Genomic DNA, 11,754 nt, shown 5'->3' with positions numbered 1-11,754 from the left:
GCACTGCTGATCTGGTTGCTCCTGTGAATTTGTTCCGTGAAGAGGATTTCCCGCCGCTCCCTCTGGAGGAGGACTCCGGGGGTGAGGAGGTGAGCGTCCCGTTCGCTGCTGAGGCTTCCCCAGCGTCGCCCGACGTTCCCTCGATTGTCGCAGACCCTCCTCCTGATGTTGCGGTGCTGGCGGATGTTACTTCTGGTCCTGTCTCTGGCCCTGCTGTTCCCGTGGGCCTTCCTGGTACTCCCTGTGAGGCGTCGCCGTATGCTCCCTCGTCTTCGGCTGCTGAACCTGGCCCTGCATCCTCACCACGGGTCCCTACTGTGCTGCGTGCTGGGGTGGCTGCGGAGCCTCCTGCTGTGTGTGGTCCGGTTCCCCCTGTGGTGGAGGCTGCTGCCGTTCTGGGTCGGGCGTTGGTTCGTCCGGCTAGTGGTGCTCGTGCTTCTGGATCCGCTTCCGGCTCTGACGATATCCGGCCGGAGCCCAAACGTTCCGGCGTTCGTCTACTGCCTGGGCCGATGTTGGGAACTTCAGTGACTGTTGGTCTTCAGGTGTAGACGGCGTGGATCCGGATGCGTCGTTGTCTAAGCGGTTGGTGATGGCGGAGGTTCATGTGCCTGCTGGTGCTGATGCCCGTGTCTCGGGTGTGCCTTCTGTTCCTTTCCCGCCCGGGGGCTCTCCGCAGTGGGGTGTGGTGGCTTCCGCTGCCAGGGATGGTGGGGATGCTGGTGCTGGGCGTGGCCTGGTGGTGACTTTACGAAAGGATGCGCGTCGCCCTGGTTCCCTGCAGTCGTCTGGTGGTGTGCCCGTGGCTGCTGGTGCCCCAGTGGTGGTGCCCACTGTCCGGCTCTGTCCTGTGGGGTTGCGACTTGAGGTTCTGGAGGCCGTGGTTGCCGAGTCCCTGCGGTCTGAAAGGCTGGAGGACTTTCATGATGGGCGAGTTCCAGGTGTATGGAATAGGGTGGCAGTTACTCGCCTCCGGAGTAATACATTCTGGGTTCCCTGTTTGCAGGTGTTTGTTGCCGGGGTTCCGAATGACATGGCGTTCCCGGTGGAGGGTCAAGCCTCTTGGGGGCGGTGGCTGCTTTGGGAGGCGTTCAATGTGCGGTTCCCCCGGGTCTTGTTCCCGGGCAAATATGTCAGCTGATTTTATGTTACTGTAGTGTTGTGTGCCCCTATGGCCTTTTGTTTGCCCAATTGTATTCTGTGCCCGTGCCTCTTCCTTCTTTGCTGCGAGGCCGGTGTTTCGGTAAGGGCGTTTTTATTCCTGTATTTGCTTTTGTGTCGTTACTTTGTCATGTGTGTTCTACTTATGCATTGCTTGACTGTCTTGATTTTTGTTTTTATTTTTTTTCATTTTTATTATTATTATTATTTTTTTTTTTTGGCTTGTCGTGTGCTGTGCGATTTTCTTGTTCTATTTCATGATGTCCTTTATGATGTGTTTTGTTCTCGGTCCTTCAGGCCGGTGCTTGTTTGTTGTTGTGTGTGTTACTATGTTTTGTTTTCTTGATTGCATGGTTTGCTTCTTTATTATTATTGTATATTTTGGCCTCTCCCTTTGTTGCGAGGCGCTTGGTTTGGTGTGAGTGTTTTTATTCCTGCATTGTTTCTGTGAATGTCCCTTGCACTGGTGTTTTATTGTTGCATATTACATGTTGTGCTTGTGTGTTATTTTTGTTTTCATTGTTGTTTATTGTGATTTTCTTGTTACGTTTCATGTTCTACATCTTGATGTTTGTTGTGTTTCATGTTATACATCTTGGTGTTTGTTGTGTTTCATGTTCTACATCTTGGTGTTTGTTGTGTTTCATGTTCTACATCTTGGTGTTTGTTGTGTTTCATGTTCTACATCTTGGTGTTTGTTGTGTTTCATGTTCTACATCTTGATGTTTGTTGTGTTTCATGTTCTACATCTTGATGTTTGTTGTGTTTCATGTTATACATCTTGGTGTTTGTTGTGTTTCATGTTCTACATCTTGATGTTTGTTGTGTTTCATGTTCTACATCTTGATGTTTGTTGTGTTTCATGTTATACATCTTGATGTTTGTTGTGTTTCATGTTATACATCTTGATGTTTGTTGTGTTTCATGTTCTACATCTTGATGTTTGTTGTGTTTCATGTTCTACATCTTGATGTTTGTTGTGTTTCATGTTATACATCTTGATGTTTGTTGTGTTTCATGTTATACATCTTGATGTTTGTTGTGTTTCATGTTCTACATCTTGATGTTTGTTGTGTTTCATGTTCTACATCTTGATGTTTGTTGTGTTTCATGTTCTACATCTTGATGATTGTTGTGTTTCATGTTATACATCTTGGTGTTTGTTGTGTTTCATGTTATACATCTTGGTGTTTGTTGTGTTTCATGTTCTACATCTTGATGTTTGTTGTGTTTCATGTTCTACATCTTGATGTTTGTTGTGTTTCATGTTATACATCTTGATGTTTGTTGTGTTTCATGTTATACATCTTGGTGTTTGTTGTGTTTCATGTTCTACATCTTGATGTTTGTTGTGTTTCATGTTATACATCTTGATGTTTGTTGTGTTTCATGTTATACATCTTGATGTTTGTTGTGTTTCATGTTATACATCTTGATGTTTGTTGTGTTTCATGTTCTACATCTTGATGTTTGTTGTGTTTCATGTTCTACATCTTGATGTTTGTTGTGTTTCATGTTATACATCTTGGTGTTTGTTGTGTTTCATGTTATACATCTTGATGTTTGTTGTGTTTCATGTTATACATCTTGATGTTTGTTGTGTTTCATGTTATACATCTTGATGTTTGTTGTGTTTCATGTTATACATCTTGGTGTTTGTTGTGTTTCATGTTATACATCTTGATGTTTGTTTTGTTTTATACTGTTTTGTATTGTAATGTTACTGTGCTTGCTTCTTTGACATTGTTTTCTCTCTTGATGTATGCTCTTGCATTTCTCGTGTTTGTAATATGTTGTCCTGTGCTGTCGGCCCTTCTGTCAGGTGGTTTATTGTTTTGTTTTGTTTTGTTATGTTTTCTTTGTACTTTTCTTGTTTTTATTATATTTAAATTGCATTTTCGCATGTAAAAATAAAAAAATAAAAATTATCCAAAACAAGGAAAGTTATGCAACAGTCTGATTAATGAAGTGATTGTGCTATAGTCTGTTCAGTAGAGTGATTGTGCAGTATACTGCTCGGTAAAATGATTGTGCAACATACTGTTCAGTAAAGTGATTGTGCAAGAAACTGCTTAGTAGATTGAGTGTGCAACCAATTGCTCAGTTTAATGATTCCCCAAGTTTCAAAATCTTGGACATATACTTGATGATATCAACATCTGGCTGCCTGAGCGGTGATTTTTGTTTGTTTGCAGGTATTGTTTTGTTTGTTTGTTTAACAAGAGTCGTCGGTTGCTGTAGTCAAGCTCTGTAACGAGTTAGATTAAACCCTCCAAAGTTACATTTTTAAACAGAACACAACTCAAGAGTAACAAGAGAATCTTCAATTATAAATAATTACACGAAGAGAATATAAGACAATAACCGAGTTGAAAGCAAATAACACAAACGTGTATTGGACAAGCAAGGACACTATTGTGTACCTGTATTTGTTGTATTTGTTTTTTTGTTGAACAAGCCTCCATTGTATTTGTTGTATTGTACTTTATGTACAATATGTACAGTATTTCGTGTTTGCAAGAAATAACGTATTATTATCATGAACAAATGACAACAAAAAACAGATTAGACTAATACAACGAAACAAGAACATTAGATCCATACATGTATTTAAATGAAATATAAATGCTTCAAAACAGCATGATGGCAGAATATGTATGAATCAATAAGACGAATGACAGCTGTCTAATTAAGACGGGATGCAAGACTGACGACAATAGCCATGATTAGACTCAGCTCTACATAAAGGCAAAGCTACATCACCCGGGGAGTATGGAGTTACTTACGGCATACTGCATATGCTTCTGCTAGTTCCAGGGAATCACTTGCTTGAATTGAATAATATGAGCTATGTAACTGGGGATCTTACAGTCGTGGACCAACAGTCTTATTATTCCCATTCCTAAACCTAACCAGCCTTTCTCCCAATCTCCCTCACTAGTTGTCTCTGTAAGTGTCTTGAGAGGATGGTTCTATACCGTCTCTTTTACAGAATTAGTAACATGTTGTCTCCCCAGATATATGGCTTTACGCATGGAAAGAGTGTACATCACTGTATTACCACTTTCCTGACCCTGCTTACTGATAGGTCATACACCACTTTCCTAGATCTTATGTCAGCCTTTGACATTGCTAACCCACACGTCATTTCATTCTGAGCGAAGTTGTTAAAATGAATGTTGGAGGATTGCTTCTACGGTGGATAAGAGACTATCAATCCAACAGGAAGTCATCTGTACTGTTCCAAGGGCATAGGAGTGTAACGAGAGATTTTGAGCTTGGCCCTCCACGGGGAGGTGTCCTCAGTCCTACTCTGTTCAATGTGTTAATCAATGCACTCCTCAACTCAGTAACCAGAAGGCCCAGCGAACACATCATTAGCTATGCAGATGATAGACTGATCCACACCAATGGGTATACCAACACCCAAAATGTCCTGAACTCTGTATTGCACACATTTCGGGAACTATACTTAGTCATCTCAGTAAAGAAAACAAAGATCGTGAACCGACGCCCACCCAGACGAGGTGGGGCTGTTCGCAAGATGTAACTGCATGATGGCTCGCTGCTCGACTATGTAACCAGATACAAATACCTTGGTCCTGAGGTCCCACAGTACCGCAATGTTGTAGCGAGACTGGGTCGTCAATGTAGAGAGAGGCTCCGTGCTCTCAAGGCTGTGGCAGGCTACCATCCAAGCTATGTCTCAAATTTGAGAATTGGCAAAATGATGTATCTCTCATATATTAGGTCTCTGATCGATTATGCTGCACCCATGCTTGCTCTAGTGCCTGAGAGAATGCTTGGAGGGCTAGAAAAGATGCAAAACGAAGCCATGAGGATTATCCTCAGATGCCCTCGTACAACTAAATTACTAAACATGAGGAAGGAACTGAATATTTCATAGGTAAGTAATCGTATCACTGAAATTAATGCTTAAATTTGTGTCAAGATGCTTAGTCTAATCCACCCTAACCCCTACACTGAACCCCTCCAAGCCTTCTTCCTTGAAGGTTAGCATCCCTCCAAATGGATTACCAAAACCGCCGCTGTGCTCAGAATGTATAATATTCATCACCTCTACCAAGAGAGACAACAATGACACTTTCCTGCCCCATGGGAGATCACACCTTTCCAAATTACTGGTCCGCCTTTCCCACTCAAGAAGTTGATTAAAGAACAAGCCTTCCTTCCCCAATGAGCAAGCCAAATTAACCAAGTGATGCTTTGGTCAGAGAGCACTCCCTTTCCCAAATTATTTACACTAATGGATCCTTGCACCAGTCCATAGACCCGAACGTCTATGGGTCATCCAATAAAGTTAGCAGACTTCTGAATGTTACCACTGCTAGGCTTAGGCTCGGCTACAAGTACTGGAAGTTTGCAACATCTGCTGATGTAGATTTTACAAAATGTAAACCTCTGTCAGCAGAACTATTCGCAAACTTTACGTAATTATATACTGGAATGTGAAAAAATCGCGGAATTCAGAGATAACACTATTAATGGAGTCCAAGAAATGTGTAAAAACGTTGTTCATAATGATGTGCTGTCGGGGATCTTAGCGAAATATTCCAAAGTTTGCTTACTGTAGGTGCAGCCTGCACATGACTGTAAAGCTGCGCCCAGTTGGGTGGGTGTGAAGCAAGACAAGTAACTGTGTGGCTCACCATAGATGTAACGTGCCTTGTATAGTGACTGTTGTGAGCCTCTTGTTGATCACTTGTGATACAAAAGATTATCGATGTGTATATGTATTTATGTAAATGATTGTATATATATATATATATATATATATATATATATATATATATATATATATATATATATATATATATATATATATATATATATATGTGTGTGTGTGTGTGTGTGTGTGTGTGTGTGTGAGAAAGCTGCATGAACGCTCAAGCCATATATCACTAAGAACTCTTTGACCCGGCCAGGATTCGAACCCATGCCGTCCAGGATCACCTCTAAACGTACACAGTACCGTGACCACCGCACCAATGATCGTCTAGACGATCATTGGCCTCGATCAAGGGGCCTCGTAGCCTGGTGGATAGCGCGCAGGACTCGTAATTCTGTGGCGCGGGTTCGATTCCCGCACGAGGCAGAAACAAATGGGCAAAGTTTCTTTCACCCTAAGTGCCCCTGTTACCTAGCAGTAAATAGGTACCTGGGAGTTAGTCACCTGTCACGGGCTGCTTCCTGGTGTGTGTGTGTGTGTGGTGTGGGAAAAAAAAAAGTAGTTAGTAAACAGTTGATTGATAGTTGAGAGGCGGGCCGAAAGAGCAAAGCTCAACCCCCGCAAAAACACAACTAGTAAACACACACACACACACACACACACACACACACACACACACACACACACACACACTTACACTTGTCGACATTCTACGTGAACAAATTGCACCTTCCATTGCCTACTCCACAACATTCCTTGAGCCCTGAAGACTCCATCCGTCTGACTTACCTCCGCCCAACTTTCATTCTGATTCCCTCCTCTCAAATCCGTAATCCTCCATCGCTCGCAAATCTCCGCCAGTGAGGATTTTTTCGAAATTCCACGACGCTTTGTTGAGCAGGAACGCGTACAAGATTTTTTTTTTCAATTTTTTTTATAATATGACTGTACATAAAAAACAGGGATGATTGAATTATTATTTATGCTGAATTCAATGGGATTTGTGTTTCTTAGTAGTGTGGACTTGAAAATCTAATATAATATACTGTAATATATTTCAAATATATATTTTTAATTATTTTTATTTGGGACATTTTTTTTATCTTAAGAAACAGAATTTTAAAGGAAAGGATGTATATCTTTTATCGTTTATCTTAAATAAGAAATTTCGAAGACAATTTTCAATTATTTGTCCTCAAAAAATAATAAATTCTCAGCCAATAAAGTATCCCAAAAATATACGTATCAAGAAGCGTTTTAGTTTATTTAAATCAATATCAATAAACTTTTAAAAACTTTAAAAGTAACCAACCAATTACGAAGATGCGAACGATTAAACAACCCTAACAACCTCGTTACAGAACGATAATTAGTGAATTAAAAACAGCGTCGAGGAATTCTTGAGTTACTGACCTTTAGTTTCACTCTGACGGTGTAAACACATCTTAAAAAGTTTAAGATCCAGTCTACAAGAAGAAGATGTGGCGCTAAGTTTTTGCAAGTGAAAAAAATTATTCATTGACACAAAGTGATCAGGTGTTGTAGAGGAAGTAGCATTTGGGCACTCCCATAGGGAACGATATTCCCTTGTGTCCTCAGAGGTACGGTTTACACTCTCTAGTGTCCTCAGAACAGCGGTTTACACTCCCTTGTGTCCTCAGAGGTACGGTTTACACTCTCTAGTGTCCTCAGAACAGCGGTTTACACTCCCTTGTGTCCTCAGAACAGCGGTTTACACTCCCTTGTGTCCTCAGAGGTACGGTTTACACTCTCTAGTGTCCTCAGAGGTGCGGTTTACACTCCCTTGTGTCCTCAGAACAGCGGTTTACACTCCCTTGTGTCCTCAGAGCAGCGGTTTACACTCCCTTGTGTCCTCAGAGGAGCGGTTTACACTCCCTTGTGTCCTCAGAGGTGCGGTTTACGCTCCTTTGTGTCCTCAGAGGTGCGGTTTACACTCCCTTGTGTCCTCAGAGGAGCGGTTTACACTCCCTTGTGTCCTCCGGGGTAATGTTTACACTCCCTTGTGTCCTCAGAGGTGCGGTTTACACTCCCTTGTGTCCTCAAAAGAGCGGTTTACACTCCCTTGTGTCCTCCGGGGTAATGTTTACACTTCCTTGTGTCCTCAGAGGTGCGGTTTACACTCTCTTGTGTCCTCAGAGGTGTGGTTTACAATATAGTGAAGTCTCCCCCAACGCTTCGGACGTCACAGTTCATGGCCTTTAAAAGATTAATCACACCAGATCTGCCGACAAAGAGTAATGAGTCTCTTTGATGTATATTTCAATAAATACCGCTGAATAAACAGTGATATCTTGTTTATGGAGGTAAGAGTTTCATATAATGATAAGAAACTATTGCCAAACTTCAGAACTTGCAGTACTCAAAATAAGGAAATTTGATGTAATGAAACTTGGAAATGTATATATATATGTTAAACTCTCAGGATTATTACACACCAGGGAGACAGTCTCTCTAGAGTTATAGGCCAATTAAGGTGTGTGCTTGACTCTTGACTCATTTAATAAGGCTGTCACAGGATCACTGCTTACACACACATACATAACAGCCGGGGGTTCCAAAGACCGGAGAAGGAAGGAAAGACTTAACTTCGGTTAAGTCTTAAAGTTAAATTATTTAACTTGTAATAATGCTCTCAAAAGTATATGAAATATTTTGTTTTGACAAGCATTAGATTGAAACAAATTCCCATAACCTGAGATGTTTATCAAATAGTCTATATTTACAAAAACAAAATTACATTACAAAGAAAAATGATGGTATAAGTTGGACAAGAGGAGATACTCCCTATTTCTACCCCCTATCTATCTGTATCAAGAGTTTACCATCAAATTAAAATATAGATTTTAAATCTATCCAACAATTCATGAAGCCGTTTGCTATTTAAATTAAAATTCATTTGTAATGTTTAAGTGTCGCATTTGTAAATAAAGATGTATTATCCCAACTAGCTATACCCTAAAACTAATAAGTTAAAAACAATTTATACAACAGATTGTAAGAAACCCTCAAGAATATCTTCATTCCTAACAAGAAAACGTTAAAAGTGATCTCAATTGAATTTTACTTGAATTAACCGATTAAGTGAAACTATCAAAATACTTACAAATACAAAAAATATATAAAACACACACACACACACCCACACACACACACATATATATATATATATATATATATATATATATATATATATATATATATATATATATATATATATATATATATATATATATATATATATATATATGTATATATCAACGCTAGGTGTTCATAAAATTAAAGATGTGAAATGTTAATATATTTGACAATAAATTACAAAGAAAATACCATGAAATTTCTAAGAAATAAGTTTATCTTAAACTTAGAGTTTAGAAATCATGTCTGTCCCTATGGACAAAAATCACTCATCATACACACTCATTCACTCATGAGTACAAGTATAGCGTGAATAAAAAAGCGCAAAAATGCTTAAAATTATTTATATTTACACACACAAATGTATTCGTGAATGCAGATATGAAAAAAAACTAATAATCACATATATAAAAAAGATTGACATACAAATATTTAACCTTGCAACATATAAACATTCACATCTTTTTAAATTACAAAAACAATACAACGTATGAATTTTCTTTGATTATCAAAGTTCTTAAATAACAAAATACAAAAAAAAAATCTTCCAAACAATCACAACAACCAGGCTGGCACCAAAACAGTTCAACAAGCACCAAAACAGTTCAACAAACACCAAAACAACTCAGCAAGCACCAAAACAGCTCAGCAAGCACCAAAACAGCTCAGCAAGCACCAAAACAGCTCAGCAAGCACCAAAACAGCTCAGCAAGCACCAAAACAGCTCATCAAGCACCAAAACAAAACAGCTCAGCAAGCACCAAAACAGCTCAACAAGCACCAAAACAGCTCAGCAAGCACCAAAACAACTCAACAAGCACCAAAACAACTCAGCAAGCACCAAAACAACTCAGCAAGCACCAAAACAGCTCATCAAGCACCAAAACAGCTCAGCAAGCACCAAAACAGCTCATCAAGCACCAAAACAGCTCAGCAAGCACCAAAACAGCTCAGCAAGCACCAAAACAGCTCAGCAAGCACCAAAACAACTCAGCAAGCACCAAAACAGCTCAACAAGCACCAAAACAGCTCATCAAGCACCAAAACAGCTCAACAAGCACCAAAACAGCTCATCAAGCACCAAAACAGCTCAGCAAGCACCAAAACAGCTCAGCAAGCACCAAAACAGCTCATCAAGCACCAAAACAGCTCAGCAAGCACCAAAACAGCTCAGCAAGCACCAAAACAGCTCAGCAAGCACCAAAACAACTCAGCAATCACCAAAACAGCTCAGCAAGCACCAAAACAGCTCAGCAAGCACCAAAACAGCTCAGCAAGCACCAAAACAGCTCAGCAAGCACCAAAACAGCTCATCAAGCACCAAAACAGCTCAGCAAGCACCAAAACAGCTCAGCAAGCACCAAAACAGCTCAGCAAGCACCAAAACAGCTCAGCAATCACCAAAACAGCTCAGCAAGCACCAAAACAGCTCATCAAGCACCAAAACAGCTCAACAAGCACCAAAACAGCTCATCAAGCATCAAAACAACTCAGCAAGCACCAAAACAGCTCATCAAGCACCAAAACAGCTCAGCAAGCACCAAAACAACTCAGCAAGCACCAAAACAGCTCAGCAAGCACCAAAACAACTCAACAAGCACCAAAACAGCTCAGCAAGCACCAAAACAGCTCAGCAAGCACCAAAACAGCTCATCAAGCACCAAAACAGCTCAGCAAGCACCAAAACAGCTCATCAAGCACCAAAACAGCTCAACAAGCACCAAAACAGCTCATCAAGCACCAAAACAACTCAGCAAGCACCAAAACAACTCAGCAAGCACCAAAACAGCTCATCAAGCACCAAAACAGCTCAACAAGCACCAAAACAGCTCATCAAGCACCAAAACAGCTCAACAAGCACCAAAACAGCTCAACAAGCACCAAAACAGCTCATCAAGCACCAAAACAGCTCAGCAAGCACCAAAATAGTTCAACAAACACCAAAACAGCTCAGCAAGCACCAAAACAGTTCAACAAACACCAAAACAGCTCAGCAAGCACCAAAAAAAATTAACAATCATCAGTACAGCTAAGCTGGCTTTAAAACTGTTATGTTTCAGCGCGCACAAGAAGCAGTAGTAGTACCAACCACTACACCACTGAAATCACTTACATAAAAGACCTAAAAACACAAAAGCCGTGAGCACTCATCTTATGAGCCGCCTAAAAAGCCTGGGAATTCGAGTGACAGTCGCTCAAGGTAATTCAATTTAATGAAAAGCTCAGATGAAAAATGTAGGTACGAATATATGTCTTGGATTGCATGTTGTGTTTTGCAAAAATACTGAGAGAAGTTTTATACGTGGAAAATCTTGAAAAATATTTATATATAAATATATCTATGCCAATAAAAGCTAATGTCTGTCTATTTCTGCCTGTAATGTATGTATATATATATATATATATATATATATATATATATATATATATATATATATATATATATATATATATATATATATATATATATATATATATATATATATATATATATATATATATGACCGAAAAAGTAAGATCAATAATTCTAACACGAATTTCCTCAATCTTTCGTACATTTCTTTTCGCTGTTGGAGGTAAATCAAAAATCAATTCTCCAAAATTCATTTTTATTTCTAGTCTGACGCGACACGAGCGCGTTTCGTAAAACTTATTACATTTTCAAATACTTTAGTTTACAAATACACAACTGAATAGAACTTACGCATCTCCGATTTTATATCTACATTTGAGTGAAGTGGATGGGG

The 11,754-nt window shown here is 39.9% G+C and overlaps 1 protein-coding gene across 1 annotated transcript; it reads left to right on the top strand.

Annotated features, from left to right (window-relative positions):
• The first annotated feature begins 592 nt into the window (after positions 1-592).
• Positions 593-11,021, top strand: LOC123748334 (ribosome-binding protein 1-like). Its single transcript, XM_069329142.1, has 3 exons — positions 593-930; positions 8,009-8,106; positions 9,637-11,021. Exons 1-3 carry the CDS (start codon positions 593-595, stop codon positions 11,019-11,021), a joined length of 1,821 nt encoding a protein of 606 aa, XP_069185243.1.
• Positions 11,022-11,754: the final 733 nt, after the last annotated feature.

This window comes from Procambarus clarkii, chromosome 22 (genome assembly GCF_040958095.1).
Source record: "Procambarus clarkii isolate CNS0578487 chromosome 22, FALCON_Pclarkii_2.0, whole genome shotgun sequence".
Classification (NCBI taxonomy): Eukaryota; Metazoa; Arthropoda; class Malacostraca; order Decapoda; family Cambaridae; genus Procambarus; species Procambarus clarkii.
This window is presented reverse-complemented; position numbering and strand designations above follow the sequence as displayed.

What these genes read in the sequence shown, in the direction of transcription:
- LOC123748334 (XM_069329142.1), top strand. Translation starts at nt 593, where the DNA reads ATGGCGGAGGTTCATGTGCCTGCTGGTGCTGATGCCCGTGTCTCGGGT. An exon ending in CTGGAGGACTTTCATGATGG is followed by an intron (nt 931 to 8,008) that starts GCGAGTTCCAGG and finishes TTGTGTCCTCAG; the next exon opens with AGGTGTGGTTTACAATATAG. An exon ending in ACCAGATCTGCCGACAAAGA is followed by an intron (nt 8,107 to 9,636) that starts GTAATGAGTCTC and finishes AAAACAACTCAG; the next exon opens with CAAGCACCAAAACAGCTCAG.